Source organism: Uloborus diversus, chromosome 9 (assembly GCF_026930045.1).
Source record: "Uloborus diversus isolate 005 chromosome 9, Udiv.v.3.1, whole genome shotgun sequence".
Classification (NCBI taxonomy): Eukaryota; Metazoa; Arthropoda; class Arachnida; order Araneae; family Uloboridae; genus Uloborus; species Uloborus diversus.
The window spans coordinates 90,503,173-90,525,342 of NC_072739.1; the positions used below are offsets into that span (position 1 = coordinate 90,503,173).

The 22,170-nt window shown below is 35.3% G+C and overlaps 1 protein-coding gene across 1 annotated transcript in view; it reads left to right on the plus strand.

Moving 5' to 3' along the window:
* The window catches only part of LOC129230724 (corticotropin-releasing factor receptor 1-like), a 235,223-nt gene that overhangs the window by 157,801 nt on the left and 55,252 nt on the right, over positions 1-22,170 (plus strand). Inside the window, exon 2 of the mRNA XM_054865145.1 lies at positions 2,556-2,690. Within this exon, the coding sequence (XP_054721120.1) occupies positions 2,556-2,690 (135 nt within the window). The remainder of the gene's footprint in view (positions 1-2,555; positions 2,691-22,170) is intronic.

Genomic DNA, 22,170 nt, shown 5'->3' on the forward strand with positions numbered 1-22,170 from the left:
GTAAATGCAAATTTTTCTTGTTTTTACATTTTTGACATCTATTGTATGTCAGCTTTATTGTACAAGCTTGCTTATTGGGTTTCTGCTGGAAAAAAGCACGAAAAAAAATTATATTAATTTGAATTTTTGGCATCTTGGAATTCAAATTAAGTTTTTCGCAATCACGAGCGTGTGTGTGTATGAATGCGCGTGTGTGTTTGTGTAGGCGTTATGTCTGTGGGTGCGCGTGTGTGTGTGTGTGTATGTATGCATGTGTGTGCGTGTTGTGTATGCAAGGCTGTGTGCGTAGGCGTGTGTGTGTGTAGGCGTTCGTGTGTGTGTATGTAGGCATATGTGTTTGTGTCTGTGTGCGAGTATGTGTATGTGTGTGTGTGTGTAGGAGTGTGTTTTTGTGTCTGTGCGCAGGCATGAGTGTGTGTATGCGTGTGTGTGTGTGTAGGATATGGAAGCAACCTGGAGACGGTCTTCGCAAGAGGATCAGCATCGTGAGGCCGGTCGACGCGACAGTGGTGCTGGCAGAGGGTGCTGGCGGGAAAATAAAATCATTGGACATCAAAACAGTCAAATGAAAACAATAAGCAATCGTGATTGCTCAAAAAACGTCAAATTCGAGCATTTACTAATTATTACTATTGAATATAAAACGCGTTTTTTTTTTGTTTTTTTTCCAAATATCTCGACAACTCATTTCTGCTGATACTGCCGTTTACTTGGTCACGGTAGCATAGGGTAAAGGATCGCGCACAAGGGGATTAGAGGGATAAGAGTTGCGCAGGCACACAGAGACTTCACTTAGTTGTGCAAGAGCAGTATTCGAGTGTGCAGATAAAAGTGTAGTTCGTTGCTTACAGAGTTTGCGACAAAATATTGCTACTTTGCATTGTTTAACCAAGCTTAAGTGCTTGAATTTTTATACTTTTTTACCTAAATATTATAGAATTTCAACAAAGTAAAATAATTTGATTGAATTGGTTTCTCACGAAGCTACTTCCTTATAGACGGACATTGATAGCATCTGTAGTTTTTATTAGCAGAAGCCTTGTTTAAATGAAAGATCTCGTAATATACGAAATAGGAGTGTTTGCGCATCTGCTTCTTAGGAGAGATGGCGCACTGTTCTCATTCGTTTGTATGGTAGTAGAGATTACGCGACTTATTGATTACTTTGTCTTGTGAAATGAAAATGAACAAATTTTAAGTTACACACCTTATAAAGTAATTTAATATAATTTTGCAAGTTTTCTAACGTTCCTTGTTCCTTTCTTCAATTTCTTTCCTTAAATTGCAATTTCTGCGTCCTTGCTAAAATCGTGTAATTTCTGATTCATTAGTGGTAAAGTTAAAATATTTACTCCTACCATAATACTAGTTGATGAAAAAACCTTACAATGATGTCATTTTAAGCGTAATTATTATTGTTAACAACTTAAGTGTATAGTTATTGTTAAGAACAATTCCTCCTACCCATATGCGCAATCTCTTCGATCCTATAAGGATAGATTGCACAAAAATGCCCTCTTGGTTTCGTTACAACTGTTGCATTACATTAAAGAGTAGCAGCAAAATAGCAATGAAAATGCATAGCTAACAAATGATTTTACAATATCCTCATATGTATAACATTAAAGCGTAGCAGCAAAATAGCAATTAAAATGCATATCCAACAAATGATTTTACAATATCCTCATATATGTAATAGCCAATTCACTGATCGAGTAACGCTCCTGACGTCACCAACAATGAAACTCGCACTATAGCATGATAATTTAAAAATATTTTTGATAATGTTTGACATGCTGGGAAAAAGCTTTATTTCGACAAGGCTGAACTGAATCCGGTAACTTGAGTTTTTTACTGGGTAAGACTATCATTTTAGGAGAATGAAGAAACGAAAAAGCGGTCAACAATGAACGCTATCTACTGGAGTTTGGTGATATTTTGATACTTGAAATTTTGTCCCTAACCAGACAATGGCTTCACTCAAATGTAGAAGCAATTTTCACCCGTTATACTTTGACGAGCATTTTCTAGTTGTGCAAGGGTAGTTTAGGAAAACATCGATAACCAGAATGTTTTACTAATCTGTTGAATTGTGACAAAACTCTCTTGGTTTTACCATATATGAAATTTGCAGTAGTAGTAATGGCATGGCGTGGTAAGCATCGCAATGTGTTGTGGAAGAGCGTATTCGAAATGGTGTTTTTTTTTTATTACTACTTAGCAAGAATTTCACTTTCTGTTCCAATTTGACCGACACGATCCTGTTTCAGATCAAAAAAAAATGTATGCCGCAGAAGGCAGCACCAGTTGTCACTGTTTTAACTTTTCAAACCCCAAGCTAAATTTGAAATCAGGAAAAATTACTATTTCAACAGGGTTGTAGGCATTTGGAATATCTTACCGAAAGCTGCTGTTGCTTCCAATGAGATGAATAGGTTAAGCTCATGATCTTCAGTGGGCATTAATAAATTGACCCTAGTTGGGCCCAGAGCCAGTTACTTTTCGTCTCTTTTGCATTTGTATTTGTGCGTTAAATGTTTGATTTTTTGTTTTAGGTTCCTGCCCACCGGTATGGGACAATATGCTTTGTTGGCCATCCGTGGGGGGTGGAAAGACAGCTTGGATGTCTTGCTGGCAAGTCTGGCAGCACTATTCTTCCCTGGATGTCAAGCAAGTCGCTTTTCCACCAGGTATGATTTAGCTGCATTTTTCTATTTCACAAATTCACATTTTAGCCCAGTAAATTTAGGCCGAAAATAGGGTCGATGCACCACAAGTTTGTTATTAGCTGTCTTTTTCAAGATAAGTTCCTGAACATGTCTAGAACAACCCCCCAAGTTCCCATGTGAGCTTCTATCCAAAATTAACCCATTACAAAAAAACTCACTTTAGATTAAACCAACAGAAATCTAGAAAAGTTGACTTCAAATAAAAACAGGTGGGATTGACGGTCTGTAGATCCTACAACAGGTGTGGGGGTTACTTCAACACTATATTTTCAAGTCGTACTTCAAATTCATCATCATTGTTAAAAGAAAATTTTGGACGTTGATAACAAGGCACCATTTTGAGGTACTTCACATTGTGAGAAGACTCAGGTGTGACCCAAGGAGACTAAACATTGGTACACATGGTTGTGTGTCCTTGGGTACAAAGGTATGCCATTTTGGTTTTGCAAGGTAGTCACATCGGCATGACCACAGTTTTACAACATTAAAAATCAGAAACAAAACCTTCAAAATATAGGGAATCATGATGCCTACAACAAAAATGAATAATACAATCCTCGACGGAGTAAAAAAAAAAAAGGAATTGTTCATGTTTTTGTTTTACTTAGATCCTACTAAAGCCGGAAAAATGTGATAGAATCTTAAATGTTCGTTTGATGGCGTTGAAGCTTTCTGGGGTATTGGAGAGTGTTGTGACACACTTGTTGAACCCCAATTAGGATCCCTCTCGATGATACCTGGAATTTCCCGACCAATGTTCGTAGTAGTACAGTAAAAATAGGGGTCGGACCCAAACATCCAAAAAAAAAAAAAAGCTAAACCTGGTGCAAATTGTTTATTACCCTCCCATTAAGAACAGGTAAAAAGTCCCACCCTATTGTGCGTCGGGTTTTGGAATGGGGGGCATTTAAAAATTGCTGTTTTGGGTATTTTTCTAGAATTTTTAGAGTAAATTTAAAGTGAGAATATTATGTTATACTAAATTTAAAAGCATGAAATTAAAAGTGTTTGACCCCCAAGAGGGTTGACATAACCCACCAATGCTACAGAGCCCCCCTATCCCCGTAAAACGAAGCAGTACCCCCGAACCCCCCTCCATACATTTCATATGGAAACATTATTTTATGCTAAGAAAATTGTTAGGAATCAAGTGTGTCCATCCTCCAAGAGCGATGGTGCACCTCCTCTCAAAGCTACAGCACCCCCCCCCTCTGACAAATAAAATAAATCCTCAGCCCCCCCCCCTTTTATTTCAAGTAGAAGTATTATTTCATGCAAATCTAAAAGGCATTAAAGCATTAAATCAGGACTGTCCACCCCATAAGAACAGTAGCTCACGTCCCAAAACGAAATTATATACTAAAATATTATCCTTCCCCCCCCCCCCTCTGATGGTGCACATTTGATTAAATGGCCAGAAAAATAACACTGAACTGTTCTTTGCTTTCAAATGATTTCTCCTAAGCTTGTAACAAAAAAGTCTTCATTATCAAGATGTTTTTTGGAATCCTCAGCAAAATCGTTATTGTTGCAGCTATATCTAACACAGTTTGAGCACTTCAGTCCTCTTTCAGACTTTTCAAACATTCACTATATCCAATAAATCCCTCAGAGCAAGCACAAGATTTGAGACGCAGAAAGTCTTCTAGAGCAGAAGGCTTGGCTGTTGTAATAGGACGCAGATTATATTTCTGTGGTGCTTTCTTTGCACCCATCAAAAATGACACTAGCTTTCCCATACTTACAAGTGACCTATACATTGCATTGCTGGCAAATTTCCTTGAAGCTTACATATCATTACCAAAAATATGATCAAGCAGGTATCTTCATCTATTACATATGAGGCAGTGAGAAGCAAAGGGATGTAAGTGGCAAAATTAAAAATTTGGAGATAACCAGTACAAATGGATGGTGAACCTCTCCTGTATCTTGGGGCAAGAAATGGTACTAGTAAACCTTGTAGTTCCTTCTATACAGCATGATTTAGAAAAAAAAATCAATGAAAGCCTACCTAGGATCTTATCTTTAAACGCGTTTTATTCAAAACTTGAAAATGTCCACTTACACCCTTTGCTTCTCACTGCCTCATATATGACACCAGCTGTTCGTTCTGTCATGTTGGATGAACCTTTTGCTTCAGATAATATTACTATAAAGATACAGGATTTCTTTCCTTCTGAAACCAGATTCATCGAATACTGATAGAAGATCAGCGCATAACTCGTACCAGAAGTTTTTAGCAATTTGTTATTCCATCTTTACTGTTCATACCATTCGGTGTAAAAGATGGTTTGGGCTTACACATCTTTACAGACAGTAACTACTCTCATAACAGAAGCAAAAGACATAACTGCTTACCTAGTGTACAAAGAAATGCCACAAAATTGTTTGCCTTCAATATCCTTTGACGTTACTACCCGAACGTTAAAGGTCTCATCGCAACTCACCTTATCATCAGCAAGCAATACCTCTACCAACTTAAGGGGGAAGAACTTCTGGGGGCTTTATGGAAACGGATTGTGATTTCCAAACTGAGAGACAAAAAGGTATAAATATTTAGCATTCTATTGTTGTATTTCTCATTGCTCTCATCAAGACTTGTTGTATTGTTGAATCACTACAGGTTCTAGACCACCTGAATTTGTCACTGTGTTAGATCGTTGGATAGCTGATGTTGAATGTGATCAAATATTTTTTTATCGCATAATGTACTCAAAAGTTTCAGATAGTATTGCAAGTATATGTCCGCATATTTAGCATAATTCACATAACCAGCTGCGTAAAAGAGAGGTAGCTTGGTGTTTGCAAATGAGAACCTCCACCGACTTAGAGGGTGCAGAATTGCAGCATTGTCCGTCTCACTATTGGCAATTCCGGTTTGTCCCACCCTTACGGTGATGGTAAAAGATTGTAAAAAAACTGAAGTAAGTTAATCAAGAAGTAGGGAAACTTTGGTCAATTTGGACTTTTTTTATGCTGCACAGGAATTTTGGTTTCCAGCGCTTTAAACAGTTTAATAACTCCAGTCACAAATAATTTGGTTACTGAGCTTGCTTAGATCTTTTAGAATTATCATTCTGACATTACCATATCATTGTGAGGCATTTTGTACTTCGGAAAAGTTTAAATCAGGGAAATTTTTTCGTGAACTTCACTGCAATAGTTGATTTTAGAATGTAAATTCAGGGTCCTCCCCTCCCCCCTCAAAGCGATGGCGCATCCCTTAAGTGTGACGGAGTACCCATCCAGAATAAAAGTCCTTAATAAAGAAAGAAATACCCCTTGAAAAAAACTGCCTTAAAAATTCCGATGACGCAAAGCTGCTACATGGACCCCCCCCTCCCCCCGCCCCGCCTGTGCAACCCTGTTAATTAGAATTTTTTTCTGTGAGAGTTTATTGTTTTACTATTATAGAGTGGTTTCTGCGAGGTTTGAGAATTTTTTTAAGTAATAGAAATTATTTTTATTTAAGTAGAGAATTATTTCGTCCCCCCCCTTCCCCCCCAAAAACCGACGCGCAAAGTGCTGGGACTTTTTACCCCTTCTTGCTGGAAGGGTAAGAAGTAATTTGCAACAGGTTTCACCTTTTTTTTTTTTTTTTGGATGTTTGGGTTTGGCCATCTTTTGGCCTAATTTTACTGTACTATAGGTACAACCGTCCGTGGATACAGCAGCTTCCCCTAGTGTTTTTGTCTGAAATGAAAAATTTTCCTTTTGAAAATTTCATTACTGAACAGTTAGCTCCTTAAAACTACCATAAATCGTAAAATGGTTTCAAATTTCTTTTCACTTCCTTTTACGAAGTAAAAGAAGTATTGTATTCACGAAAAACTTTGACCCAAAAACAGGCCTTAATTTCCATTTTGCTCGCCACCGAATGAATGTTGAGTTTTTTTTTTTTTTTTTCAACCTGATATCACGTCGATATATGTCTAAGAACGTTTAGACACCCGAAAAATACACTTTGTCGATCCCCGAATTAATTACAACGAGTTTTCTCGTAACGTCTGTATGTACGTATGTATGTGCGTATGTATTTCGCATAGCTCAAAAACAGTATGTCCTGGAAAGTTGAAATTTAGTACGTAGACTCCTTGTGGGGTTTAGTTGTGCACCTCTCCTTTTGGTTGCATTTGGGTGTTCTTAAGGGGGTCTTTTATGCCTTTGGGGGGGGGAATCATTGTTAATATCAATGCAAACTCAAGTGGTGTTATAATTTGGCAAACACTTGGCAACGTATCGCCAAGCCTTTGGTCGCCAAGTTCTTTCGCCAGCTTGGCGACAAAAATTTGGGGCTTTTTTTATTGTTTTTTATTTTTTAATTTGGTTTAATTTTGGCCACTGTTGGTGATATTTAGAGAGTTAACCATTGAATCACATTAAAATGTCCAATATTGGGAAAATTGATCTGTATAAAACGTTTTTTTGCTTCAGTTCGCAACAAACTTGGGGCAAAAATATTTAAAGTGTTTCTTTGCTTACTCCAAGGCACTACTATTATCATTAAATTGGCGTAAAAGGAAGTCATGTGATGCGCACATCAGCTCGTTTGATATTAAGTGAGATTAAAAAAAAAAAAAAAGAAAAAAAAAACACTCATCAGTACCGATAAAAATTCGTCAAAAATGGTTCAAAACTTTTATTTTTTTATAAAACGGTCATTGTTATGTCAAAGTCGTATTTTTTGTGCATTTTAGGTAACAAATAGTAACTTAAAAATAATTTTTCAAAAATAAAATCCCATATGTATGTGACAATGGAAAAGAATTTCGGTGAAAAATTACTACCTTCAATTTTAAGAAGTTCTTTTGAGGAGTTGGAAGTAAAACTTCGGAAAAAAAGGGTTATTATTAAGAAATGATTGTTCTGCTTAGTCTTCGACATCTTTTTGCCAGGATTGCAGCTGTTCTCAAATATAACAATAATTTACGAGATCATCTCAAATATGAATTTGCCCCTCAACTTTCCTCGCTTTTTGATCGGGTTTCTCTGAGAAAGGCTAAAACTCAAGTGTGGTAGCTATCATTAAATCAGTAGAGCCTTCTGTTGAACCGCCACCAATCTATTCGTGTACTATTGAAGTAGGATTTCTTATACACACGTTGGCATGGGAATGGGAAGTGACAGATATAAAAAGACATATGCCTCAAATGCGTCAGGTTTCTTCAGAAAAATCTTGCCCTAATGTGAAGCTTTGATTTTCAATGGATACACTGGTTCATTACCAGCTAACATTGTGAAGAAACAAAGTAGGGTAACTCCGAAAATGTCTGAGACTATTGCTTTTGAAGAAAATGTAACGGCAACGACTAAATCTTCGTAGACTATCTTTTTGTGGAATTCTAAGAAAAAATCAAGATTTATTCAAATCATGATGGAAGACTTCCGATTAGAAGGAATCACTGCTGTGCAACTAGATAGGAACGGCTATGAATCAAATTCGGCTATTATTTGGCATTAATTCGGATTAATCATCGGCTATTATTACAATGAAGATTTTTCTTATTGCAGTGCGCACTGTGCAGCCAAATTTTTGAATTATAAAAAGTGCACTTTTGCAGGAAAAAAAAAGATTTCTCCGGATTGCCTTTGGTCCTGGCTAGTCCGGATAGACGAAATTTTGCTGTATTTGTATGTAAAATATAATAGTATGACTGAAAATTCATATCGTTCTTGCATTTGAGCACAACCTAAAACCACATTTTAACTCCTAACTAAACTCCCCCACGCGGCTGCTAGATTTTCGTAAAAATAAAATTAGAAAGTAGAAATTTTCTTAAGAATAAATTACACATAAATATTCATAAAAATTTACTGCCGTCACGTTTTAAATATTTGATTTATACATGCCCTCATGAATATTTTACACCTCGCATATTACATGAAATGAACTTTGCTCGAATCTATTTAAGTCATTTGGAATTTTTGAGTAATATTGTAAGTATTTCTCGATTCAAACTACAGAAGTATTAGTAATCGTAAGATCAGGTAACGTCGTCAAAGCATAAATTTGTTTCGAACTCAAACCAATCTTCACAAATTAAGTATCCGGGGGGCGCATCCATCTTCTTGTTTTGTAGGAGGCCCATAAGTGTCATTTTTTGGCAAAAATAACGGGGTCTGGGGGGAATTTTTTGGAAATAAAGGGTGTACCAAAATTAACGCAAGATTTGAATTTGCCACAATTTTTGCTGTGAATTGTTGGCAGACACGGAAAAAGAACAATTTGACAGCTGGGAGTTTAGGGTTAGTAAAAATGGAGTGTTATGCTATTATACTGCCAGCGAAACAATTCAATCACTGCATAAGGAATTTCCTGTTCGTGTACTCTCTCGTTTCGGTGATATGAATTGTACCCTAGATCGTGTGATTTTACATCATTAGACTTCTCCCTATGGGGTTATTTGGAGTCAAACGTCTATGTCAGCAATCCCACAACCACCTGCGCATTACCTAATTGCGATATCGAGCGCCAATAACAGTAATTTGCTTGACCCGCCCAAACTTTCATTATTTTTCAAATAATTGTTCGATAATGAAAACGCATTATAGAATCGAAAACGCTCCATTTGTAATAACACTAGACCCTCAGCTGCCAAATTGTCCTTTTTTCAAGATTGCCCACAATTTATTGCAAAAATGGCGGCAAATTCAAATCTTGCGTTAATTTTGGGACACCCTCTATAATTCCAAAAAAAAAAAAAAAAGGCAACTTTAGATTATTTTTGGTTTTTTAAGGGGTTCATAACCTTTATTTCCCCTCTATATCCACCCCCGTGGACATCACGGTAACAGTTATGTTTTGTTCGATCTCTTCCTTGCCATTGCTTTTAGGGAAACTAAAATCACATTGGTTAGCTCAAACCGTGCATTATTTGAAAAACTATTTAATTAATTTTTTTTTAAATATTTCAAGCTTTTACCCACGTTGACGCCTTGTCTATTTATCACCTGAAACTGTTGACAATTTTACACAAATATTTGTGCATTATTTTATAATTTGTTGCGGGAAAAAATGCTCCTAACTATTTCTTAATCTATTTTTTCGCTCAAATGTGGGCTCTGAAAGTACCTCTTATCTTATGAAATAAATGGTGAGTAATTACAGGGTCCAAAATAATAAATCCTTATACATAGAAAATGAAAATATTTATGGTTACGATGATAAATCACTTGTAATCGATCTTACAAACACTTCATTCATAAATGATAAACGAGGGAAAATTCTTTTCTGTAATATTACGGTGTGCCGGACTTTTACGCTACAAATTGTGAAAGTTTTCGTGGTTTGTTGTTTATTACACTCACAAAAATCATTACCGTGTATAAAATTTCTTTTAAGAGAATAACGGAGTGATTTTTCTCAAGAATCTTTCACAATTTATGATTCAGCATTTAAAGGTAGCGAAAATTTGACTTAGTTATTTTTAAGAAAAGATCTGTAACAAGTTGATTTAAAGGTTTCAGTTAAGGATTCTCACTGAGGAACCTCACATGGGTGCAAATATTTTTAATATCCAGCTGTAAAAAACATGAAAATATCACTCATTAGGCATTTTAATCTTAAATTTGATTATTGCGTGCGTTTTTCTGAAGTACGCTTTGCAGTTTTGAATAGCACATTTTTTTCTAGTTCACTATGTCCAGAAACAGAAATGCGAATCATTCTAAAAAACGTAGGATATTTTAGAACGTTTTAACGTGCTTTTTTTTTTTTTGAAAAAGAAGCGACTTTGAGTAAAACTGTACGTAAGTGGGGAAAAAAATAAATGAGTCGCAATTGATAGAGCATTAGTGAAGCATGCTTTTTTGTCGCATAATACAGTTATCCTCAGCCTCTTGTCATCGAAACATAAGGACTTCAAGACGACATTAAAATAAGCCGTCCAAATTTAGCTAGAAATAGACACTTAAATAGTTGCTGTAGCTTTGTTAGCATTCAAAGATTTCGACATTCTGATCACCATTTTCAAAGCCTTGCATTTCTCCCAAAATTTGGCGACTTTTCTTAAAATGGAACCCGATTACAAGACTTTTATATGTGGTTTTGACTAGTGGCACCCGCACGGCTTTGCCCGTAGTAGAAAAGTAAAAGATCTTTTGGTTCGGCAGTATGTTTACCAATAATGTATGATGAATTTCTCGCCAATTGGCCTGCCCATGTTACGGTTCCACGTTTTGATAACTTGGTAATTTACTTGTCCATCCTATGATAATTTTGCTCGTGAAAATGTTCTTGAAATTGGAATAAAAAAAGAACAAAATCGAATTTTCGAAAAACCGCTTCGAGGTGCACACCCCCATGCTACGAACTAATTCTGTGCCAAATTTCATGAAAATCGGCCGAACGATCTAGGCGCTATGCGCGTCACAGAGATCCTGACAGATAGAGAGAGATCCGAACAGAGAGACTTTCAGCTTTATTATTAGTAAGATAACAAGGGGACGATGGCAAATGATTTAAAGAAAAATCATTTAAGGGAAAATGTTTCACTATGCTCATTCAATTGCTATTTATTTATTTGTTATTATTATTATTTTCATTATTACACAAATCGGAGTGTATTCAGAAGCATGCGTGCTATTTTTCAAACCGGTTTTTATCACCCCTATTTAAGCAATTGAAATTGTTTAACCCTTTGTTTTTCTGAGTTCTTATCAGAGCCTAACTAGTTATATTATCATCTTCATGTGGTTGTCGTGTCGTTGTTAATAATCACTATGATATGAGGTGTCATTGCCTTGAGAGGCTAGACTTCCTTATTTATTAACACAAGAAATATTTTTAGCACAAAAAGAGGAAATGCACATAAGGCGCCGGTGGCAACTGAACCCACGACCTCCGGCGTTCGAAGCAAAACTTCTAGGTCGGAGTCACGGAGGACCCCATCCTCGTGTCAATTTAATAAAATACCTGTCATATTAAATACAACTGAAATGTCTGTCATATTGCAAAAGAAGTTAGTATTTTTGTATTCCACAATCGCGGTTAATTATTTTAAACAAGTGTTTCAGAAAAGACACGCACCAAGCAGCTGATAAGATTGGCATCTTATCAAACATTCAATTGAAAATCACGTGTTCTGCATAATATCCATATTTGCAGCAAGATAATGGCAACAAAAATGAGATTCTGCCAAAATATTGTTTTTTGTTTAAATAATGAATGAGACGGAAAGAATTAGTAATTTTTCATGCATATTAGCTTTCCGAATCCCATTTTCGGATTGGTGATTAAATACAACAACATATTCTCGTGACAAAGAAACTTTTTCACTGCAAACTATTTTTTGCTTAATGAGATTTCTTTACATAAAAAAAAACATGAAATTCAATGTCGAGAGAGGTAAAAGATAAAAACTTGGACATTTTTTTTTTTGTTTTTTTTGTGAAAGGAAATTGGTTTTATCTTAAAGGAAAAAGAACAAAGAATAATAGTCAAGTTGCAAAAAGGATTAATAAGTTCTTTAAGCTGCCTGAATAGTTTTAAGAACTCATTAAAGAAGAAAAATGGGTATTCCTGCATGCTTTAAAAACAAAGTTTTAAGGATTCAGAGATGAAACCACAGACACGTTAATTAATGAAAGCCCGTGTTTTAAAAGAGCCATTTCAGGAACAATACAGTTCCGACATGGATAGTCATCAATATATTATACTGTGTCAAAGATCACTTATCGCTAAAATTCGAAAACTTTTTTTTTTAACTTCTGAGAAGATCTCAAGTATCCTCATTTTCTAAGGAAAATGTATTAGTAACAGATGAAAAAATAGTATGTACTACTGCATTTGATGCGGTTGTGTGTTGATGAATAGGTTTCAAGAAATACTTGCGCATTGATTTGTCGTAGTGTAGAGATACCAGCACACGACCAGAGGAGAAAAGGACTAATTAATCGTTTGTATGCACTATTTTTTCTGATAAATGCTTGTGAGGCCGCCCAATCGTGATAAATTAAACACTAATCAATCCTAAAAATTTCACTGAACACCTAATGAAGAAACAGGTTAGAACTGGATGATGTATCCATGCATCGCAAAAACCAATATACATACAGCCTGTTAAAGTACGGCTTTGAATTTCCTTCGAATGTGTCGATACAACCGATGTATCGATAAAAACAATTTAAAAACATTAAAACGAACCCTGATTTTTTTTTACAGATCCACTCTGAAATGCATTGGTAGCTTAAAACATAGACAGATATTTAACATCAAAATATATATTTTTCTATCAGTAATCTTAACCAGTAAATGTTTAATTAAATTTATTAAGAAAAAATCAGTTGCAATTACGAATCCACTACGCTTCTAGAAAACCTACACTATGACGTTGCCGTATATATCAATAGAATGCGTGAAATTGCTATTTGGTACAAGATCCTACATCTCATTTGATTCAATCAAATGAATTGTAAGATCCTCAACCGACGAGCAATTCCATCAGGACTAAATTAACTGAAAAATCGACCGCCTCTCTTGTCCCTAAAGAATAATCAATACTGCCTTGACGTTCTCTTGCGATGCCTCTCTTCAACTTCTTTATTACTAGGACATCATTCAATTTGAAATGTGACTAAAATACACATTACTGCCTGACCACGGATTGCATGGAAAGGCTGTATGGTAATCTGGTTTACAGGCGGAAATGGAAGCATCTATTAGTTTTCAAAGCTTTTGCAGATGTTTGTTAGCCTTTAAATTAAGTAGAGTCGCATTCAAATGAGCGGAACACGCGCATCAAATGTTTACTCTCCCCCCCCCCTCATTCAGATAGACTCGTCTTAACTGGAGGTTTGCCAATTCCATACAATCCGTGGTTAAACAGTATTTGACTAAGAAGAGAAATATGTCATTGTATGAAATAAAAATACTGGCAATTCATTTTCAAGAATTATAGGAAAAAAAAAATAGCAGACAAAATTATTGCCCTAAACTTTAGGTTTCTCTGCCTTTTCAGAAATTCGTCATGGTCAATTAAAAGCTTTAACCAACTGGTTTTTAGCCCACTTTCCCAGTAAAAGTCAGAAAAAGAAGAAAAAAGCATGAAACAAGGCTTAATGCATCCTAAAAATATCGCAAGAAAAAAAAAACAAAACAAAAAAAAACAAAAATAAGTAAAATAATTAAATAAATATTGAAAAATTAAAAATTGGAAAGTAGGGTATTGAGATGGGGGAAAATGTCTGTCGGTCTGTCTGTCTGCCCCCCCCCCCAATAACTTTTGAATGAATAGTTCGATTTGAACAAACTTTTTTTTGTTCGAAAGATCTCGGCGAGTACATCTCATTCCCATATTTCACTTTTAGATTTGAACTATTTTTTGTTCAATTTTGAACAATTCAAAAAAACTTAACATTAGCGCCTACGGGGAAATTCAAGGCAGTTCCGAACTGTGAGGCGAATTTGCTTCAAGCGAACTTTGTAGGAAAAAACTTTTGATGAAAAACTTGTATATAAAATATCTTTTTGATTTGAACACATTTCCGTTCAATTTTGAACAGTTCAAATCCCTTACATTAGTGCCTACGGGGAAACTGAAAGTCAATGTAGATTCCGTACTTGAAGGCGGATTTACTTCAAACAAATTTTGTTGTAAACATCTCTTGACGCCAAACTCTTGACTTCGACAATTTAGGGGCACCTGACTCCAACTCGACTCCTATGCTCGATAATTAATCGGACTCCGACTCCCCGACTTCGACTCTGACTTCGTAGCTTTGGCAAAAATTTATACACGGAGGACAGATGACTGACTCCGATTTTTGGATATTCGACTCCGACTCCTTTATCCCAAAATGAGATTGACTCCGACTCCGCAGCTATGGTTTTAACTGTGAAATAATTATTGATGATATGACTTGTTTTTATTTTCACGCTAAAGTTTTAATTTAAGCATTCAGTTTTCGGCGAATAAACTCGAAGTCATTCATGTTCCTACATAAAGATATACGCAGACGATTTTTTTTTATTTTTTTTTTTTTTTTGACAATGAAAATTATTTCTTTAAGTTGACATCTTATTGTTTTTATTTATTTTGGTGATTGCATTACTTCATTTAAAAATTATTTTTGGAAACAGGGGAAAAAGAAACGATTTTTTTTAAATATGATGTATTTATTTTAATAAGCTTATTAATTTTAATTATTTTTTTGGTTTCGAAAGCTGTTATGCTGTTAAAGAATTTTTTTAATGGAAAAAAGTGTATAAGCTGCTTTGTTTAAAAGGTGCTGCTTTTTTTAAGATAAGTGAGGAATATTTTATTCCCAAAAATCAGCTTAAAATATTTAAAAAATATTTTTGAAACAATTTGCGATTTTAGCTATTTTTGAGAATATTGTTCAGGTACTAGAAAGTAGTATGGGTATATGGGAAAGTAGGCTCGTTTAGTTCTAGACAGAACTTCTTGTTCTAAAATGAGTTATAAATTTAAAAGTAGTTCTAAAAGCGGTTGTATCTAAATTTCAACCTACAAAGTATATAATTTTCAGTAAGCTAACATTTGAAACTTTACCGAGAATTTTGAAAATGAAATCGATGTAAAACATATTCTCGTATAATAGCCTCCATTATCCACCTACGCAATTAGAACATTTGCTCTGAATCATATCTACATTGAATGGCGAAAAGAAGAGTTTGCGGAGATTTGAATACACGTTCCATTAGCAATTTCGATCTTGAAATGAAATTTCCTCCGGAATAATTTATTACATTTAAAACTGCGCAAATACATCTAAGAACATTTTGCAGGATGCTGATTAGAAAGTAGGAACATTTTTAAAGCTTACCAAAATAAATCGATACAAAAAAAAAAAAAAAAAAAAAGGTTTTGAACCATTTGAATCAGAATAGAATAATGTGTAACTTAAATTTCATACTTTACCAGGCTTGGCGTAATAATAAGATGTTAAAGTTGTCCATTTTTTACTTCCTTTTCCAAAAAAGGAAGTATTGTATTCGGGAAAAAATTTTCACTCAAAATTCGGCCTTAATTTCCATTTTGCTCACCCCCGAATTAATGTTGAGTTTTTGCTTTTTTTTTAACCCGACCACACGCGGATAAGTGCCTAAGAACGTATAAACACCTGAAACATCCATTTTGACATTCCCCGAGTTAATTAGAACGACTTTTCTCGTGATGTACGTATGTATGTATGTGCGGATATGCGTATGTATGTCGCATAACTCAAGAACGGAATGTCCTAGAAAACTGAAATTTGGTATGTAGACTCCTAGTGGAATCTAGTTGTGCACCACTTTGTCGATCCTCGAATTAATTACAACGAGTTTTCTCGTAACGTCTGTATGTACGTATGTATGTGCGTATGTATTTCGCATAGATCAAAAACAGTATGTCCTGGAAAGTTGAAATTTAGTACGTAGACTCCTAGTGGGGTTTAGTTGTGCACCTCTCCTTTTGGTTGCATTCGGGTGTTTCTAAAGGGGTGTTTTGCCCCTTTTGGGGGGGAAATCATTGTTAATTTCGATGCAAACTCAAGTGATGTTCTAATTTGGCGGACACTTGGCAATATATCGCCAGTTTTTTGGTCGCCAAGTTTTGTCGCCAACTCGGCGACAAATTTGGCGGTTTTTTTTTTTTTAAATCTGGTTCCAATTTGGCCATTGTTGGTGATATTTAGAGAGTAAACTATTGAATCACATTAAAATTGCCAATAATCTATACATATAATAAAATAAGATGTTTGTGTGTGTGTGTGTGTGGCGCGCATCCCGGGAAAACGGTAAGGCCTAGAAAGATGAAATTTGGTATACAGGTGTAGTTTTTGCTGAAGTTGTGCACCTCGGGCTTGGATTTTTGATATTTTAATTAGAAAAAAAGTTATTTAATGTTTTATGTGATTTTTAGCACTTTTTAGTACTTTCAACCTCACAGACCCCGAACCAATCGCGCCAGACAATTATTTTTGGTACTATAGTGTCGGAAATTTAATTTTAAATATGATGAACAAAAAAATTTTGAAGATAGAGCAGTTTTTGTATTTTTTATGAATTTTTGAAAAAACTTTTAATTCGCATGTTTTCCTGGGTTTTACTTTTTTCTAATATCATCCTGCGAGAAGTATCAAAGCCTCATTTCTGAAATTTAAGTTGGTAATAGTAAAAACATTTCGCCCTCTTCAGAAGAAAAAAGTTCTTAAAAATACGCAATAGTTTTTTTTTTTTTTTACAATTTTTTTAATGCTGAACACATCATGTCCTTTCACGCATCAGTCGAAAAAAGCGTTCTTCAATCTTTTATGCCTGTGACGCCACTACTTGGGTTTCGATTCGATATTTACGATGGAATCTTAATCGCAAGCAATGTTAATCTTTTTTTTTTACTAAATAGCTTACTTCTACATTTTCTGACGTGATGACCACGTGTTTTTCCGGCAGCGCTTGCTTTTTTTCTTTCCTTTTTTTTTTTATTTAGGGATTGCATTTATTTCTTTTTCCATCCCCCCCCCCCAAGTTGGACCTTTCGCTGTATCTATATTACGTTACATTTCATAGTTGTGCGCATTAATTCAATAAAAACAGCGAGATTTTTTTTATCTTTGCACACTACGGGGAATTTGAGCTTTTTTTTTTTTTTTTTTTTGCTCTACTTAAATAAAAAAAGCGATTTTTTGAGTGTTCTTTGTTTTTATTAGGAAATGGGCGAGGAGGTCAAAATAAATAGAGATGGATAAGAAAATGTAGAGATAGATTGTAAAGGTAGATAGCCGCCGAAGGCGGCAATCTTGGCGTAAAAATGTGAATGGCACAAAAAAAAAAAAAAAAAAGATAGAGATGGATTGATTAATACTGCTGCCAAATTTATTTAAACAACCGCCGAAGGCTTCAAACTTGAAGTAAAAAGGTAAATGACAAGTTAGCCAAACAGCCGCCGTAGGTGGGTGCTTGCACATTGGGTGTCAATGCCCCCCTCCACATACACCATGACTTTGAAAAAACAATGCTTTCACATAAAGTGGAAGTGCTTTTTGTTATTTTTCGACAAAATTTGCATGAAGAGTACGTCGTTTGTGTCTCCCCTCCCCCTCCTTTAAAAATATTCCAAACGACGAAACTGGAGACAGATCTAGAAAATATTTTATTCAAATTATTAATGATATAGATATATATAGATTGATTGACACCGCCACGAAATTTATTTAAGCAGCCGCCGAAGGCGGCAACATTGGCGTAAAAAAACGAATGATAATACTAATTTATAGAGAAAAACATTGATTAATGTCGTCGCTAAATTGTTTAAGCAGCCGCCGAAGGCGGCACCCCTGGCGTAAAAAGGCGAATGGCGTAAAAAGGCGGACCAGCTGGTCGCCGCAGGCGGCTAGTGGGGAAATAACATTAAATTGGAGTAAAAGGAAGTCATGTGACGCACACATCAGCTTGTTAATTAAACTGGGTTAAGTCATGATTATAAAACAAAGTTAAAATTTAATAATCATATCCAGCCGTGTATTTTAATGTTTATCACTAACTTTTGAAAAATAAAGCAACTACCACTTATTGCAACATGAGTTCATGTTTTGGCTTTAAATTAATTTATTCGAACAAAACTGTAGCGCAGGAGTTTTTACCTTTGAGTTTATATTTTTGTCCATGTTTCGCGTAATGGTAAAATACTAAACTTTTCCATTTTCAAAGTAGGTTAATTTTTAATTTAATTCAGGGGTGATAGTGAATTTTTCAGCGTGTTTTCATGTTCAGAAACTATAAGGAAACTCCCTCCCCTCCACCCCCCCCCCCCCCCGTAAAAATTCATTGAATATGAAAACAAAAATAGTTGAAAGAAAAAAGCATTTTTAAAGTCCTTTTAAAAAAAAAATAATTTTTCTGTTCTAGAATGTGTTGTCTGCTCAAAATTTTCAGAAATGGCAACCCAAAATTTTCAGAATTTTAGTAAATTTCGAATCACAAATGCTCCTGATGAAACTGTTGATTTATACTGATATTTAGAGTCATTTTTCAATCATTCACCTTGATTTAAACTGTAAATTGAGTTGAGTTAGAATTAAAATAAAATCTATACTAAAGATGTTTGAGTCTATAATTTTGACCACCAGTGTATTTACTAACTTAAAACAATTTTAGGAAGAAAAGCTCTGCTTCTCTTTGGGAAAATGTTAAGAATACCCATCAAGAATAGATGGAAACACTACACCATTAAGAATAGGAAGTATGTACCAGAGATTCCTCAAAACATAGAGGATGTGTGCAGTTTACTTTTGACATAAAAAGAACACTTGACATTGATTGCATGCCGGATGTAGGGGGAGCAAGCCGGGGTCTTTGCTCGGTGCGGCAATTTTTTAGGGGCAGCTAATTCACTCTATTTCTATGAGTGTGTGTATGTGTATCTTCTATGAAACTGGGCATAAAAACTTGAAGGAAGCGATACTTTCAAATCTTGCCCCGGTCCAGAAAAATCGTAGATGCGGCACTGTATGCACCAGCGAATAATTACAATAGTCAACAAAAAAGAACTTTTTGTCTGCATCCTGGTTTTAAATAGACAATTCCTACTAATTTTGGGTCGAGAAAACCAAATATAGTAGTGGATTTTTTTTTTTTTTAATTAGCTCTAAATTTCAAGATACTTAAAAGCCCACAAAAGAAAGATACACAGCAACCACACATTGATTTAAAGGTAATGTTAAAAAGCGGAAAAAAAGTTCTTAAATAGGTCCTGTTTTATTAAACAATGCATATTTTTCGGAAAGTAGTGGTTGCTTTTGGCTTATTGTTATACGCTTCATTTTCGATTGCTTTTTGTACGTCAAAGAAGGACCATATCTTGTAATAGCAGCATTTGGTGAGCATTACCTCAGCTCAACGACCCTGATATCTGCGTTCCACTGTAAAAATATCTTAGTAAAACCTTACCTCATGCTAACTGTTCATACCTTTAGTTTTTAAGCAAAATATTCTGGAAGTGAACAAAATAGAGTTTCAGAGACGAATCATTCATCATTGGTCACAGAACTTCCGAAGGGATTGTGTGGCCAACTGTTTTTAGTTCTCGCTTTCTCTCCGCTGCTTAGAAATACTTGTAATCCAATCCTTAAAGGCTCCCTGCGTGTTTTTTTTTTCTTCCCTCGGAAACTTTTCTTCAAAACTAGTGATTTTCATAACTACGCGTATTGGAAGGGCCGTTAAAAATTCTCTCCTCAACCTTAGCTTCAATATATCTTGAAAATTTCTCTGTAAGGTATTGGAAAACCGTCTTTGTTCACAGCTTTCATGAAGTTCTTTATTATCCCTAGCAGAATGAGCATGGGTGGGCGCAAAAATAGGTGGATCCACTAGATTCTGATTTTAGGCATTTCTCTTCCCAGACTTTAACTTTCTTGAAGTTCATTTCGGTTTTATGTATTGAGATTTTCTATCCCAACCAGGGGTCGAAGTTTAGAAGACAGTCGGTCCCATGGAGGGGGTTTCTATCAGCCAGGAAAAAGAAGCATTAGTGAGAATTCACTACCCTCGTTGACTCTGTATCTTGAAAACTAGAGCTAACCTCAACTTTTTATATTGATTTTCGTGTTTAGCGAGGCAAAATACTTCAGAAATAGCAATTTTTGAGCCGGATGCATTTTTGGTGTTGACTATTGTTTTTACTTAAACTTAATACAGCCTGTTCGAAGAAGTAGACAGATCAGTTAGTTCTCACCAGGGAAGCACACGAATTGTGTCAGAATGAAAACGAACTAAACAGGTAATAATCGAAAGACATAATGAAACATTTTTTGACTCATCAGGGTGCGGAAAAAACTCGGACGAAGTTTGCATCATTGAATGGAAGGAAACTATTTGCTTTTTAATGAGTCTTAATTTATTTTTGTCCCTCACTTTATTGGAAAATAATTTACAATATATCTCTTAGTTTATGTATTGTTTGCAATTGTTATGTATTGTTTCCTTGCAATTTTAAGCAAAAGATCTGATATTTTAAAGTTGTTTAACCAAGGAGAACGACAATTCCGTTTGGTTGCTGTGCCTCGGCAAATAGTATTTGATGCAGTATGCCATTTCAAGTGGCTTGGAAATGATAGTCGACGTCCAATAAGTGCACAAAAACAAACAGTGAACATTTCCGTCAATCATCAGGCCATCTAAAAGTGAGTTCAAGAAATCCTTCGTAAGACGGGAATTTGTGACCGATAAGTGCGACTAGGGGCAAAAACTGAGCTCGGACAGAAATTATATGAGTTCCAAAAAGTTAAGCCTTTATCTGAAGCAAACAAATTCGTATAACTCCAAAGATGCCAGAAACGTTTGAGGCGGGCTGCAAGTCCGCGCTGGAAGAGACACCTTTCACTGATTTACCGTTCAACCAACTCATAACCTCCAGAACGATAGCTTTTGGTCTTTAAACACTCCAAACACCTTAGAAAATGTTAAACATCGCCAAAATCGGAAGTCAGGCTTGATGTGTGATGGAATCAGCACAAGCGGCAAAATATCTTCGTTTTCTTTTGTGGATGAGGGCTGTAAAATGAATCAAAACGTGTACCAAAAAAGTATAATAGAAGCTGTTGTACTTCTGCAGGCCTAACAGCAGTTCTGCAATGTTGACTGGACATTTCAATCAGACTCCACACCAGTTCATATGACGAAAAAAGCAAGGGCGGTGCAAGTCGCATTATTTTTGACATGATATTAACTGTAGAGTGGACGCTCTACTCGCTAGACCTCAGTCCCATTTATTACACTGTAATGCCTATTTTAGTGTCGAAGGTGCATCCTAAAGTACACAAAAGTTTGGACTCTCGGAACCAATAGCTTTAGAGGAACAGGTAAATTAATAAAAGGTTTGTTAATAAAGGTAGATAGAAAACTGCTTGTCAGAGTTTTCCGCCGCACCCTGTATATTGTTTATCTTGGTCTCCCCATTATTGAGATACGAGATCTTAAAGTCTGCCGCAATTTAAATAAAAGTAGCCAAACTTCAAAAAATGGAAATTACTACGCATCTTCACCGCCTGCACGTAGCAGGATATCCATCTGCATCCCACATAAATAAGCTTTTTCTGAATTTATGTCCAAATAAAAATTCATGGCTAAAATTTTTGTTTTAAGCTTTTGAACTGACTTGATCCAATACCCAGAATCCCAAATTTTATTATTTGCTTAATTTAACTATTTTTTTCTTAATAATGTCAGTTATAGATGACGAAAACAAACGATACTCCTTAATCAGTGTGTCTATCGGTTTTAGAATGATAGTATTTTTCATTATTTAACTCTTGATGCTTATGAACATATCACGAAACTCAATATTCATTTAATATGTAATGAATCATACGACGTAATATATTACACTCAAATGAATTTAATTTATACATTGGAAAGTTGGGTACTGAAAACATGACTGAAACACTACAAATAAGTTTACTGAATGTAGTTTTCAAAGAAGGTGGTTTCAGTCAAGAATAA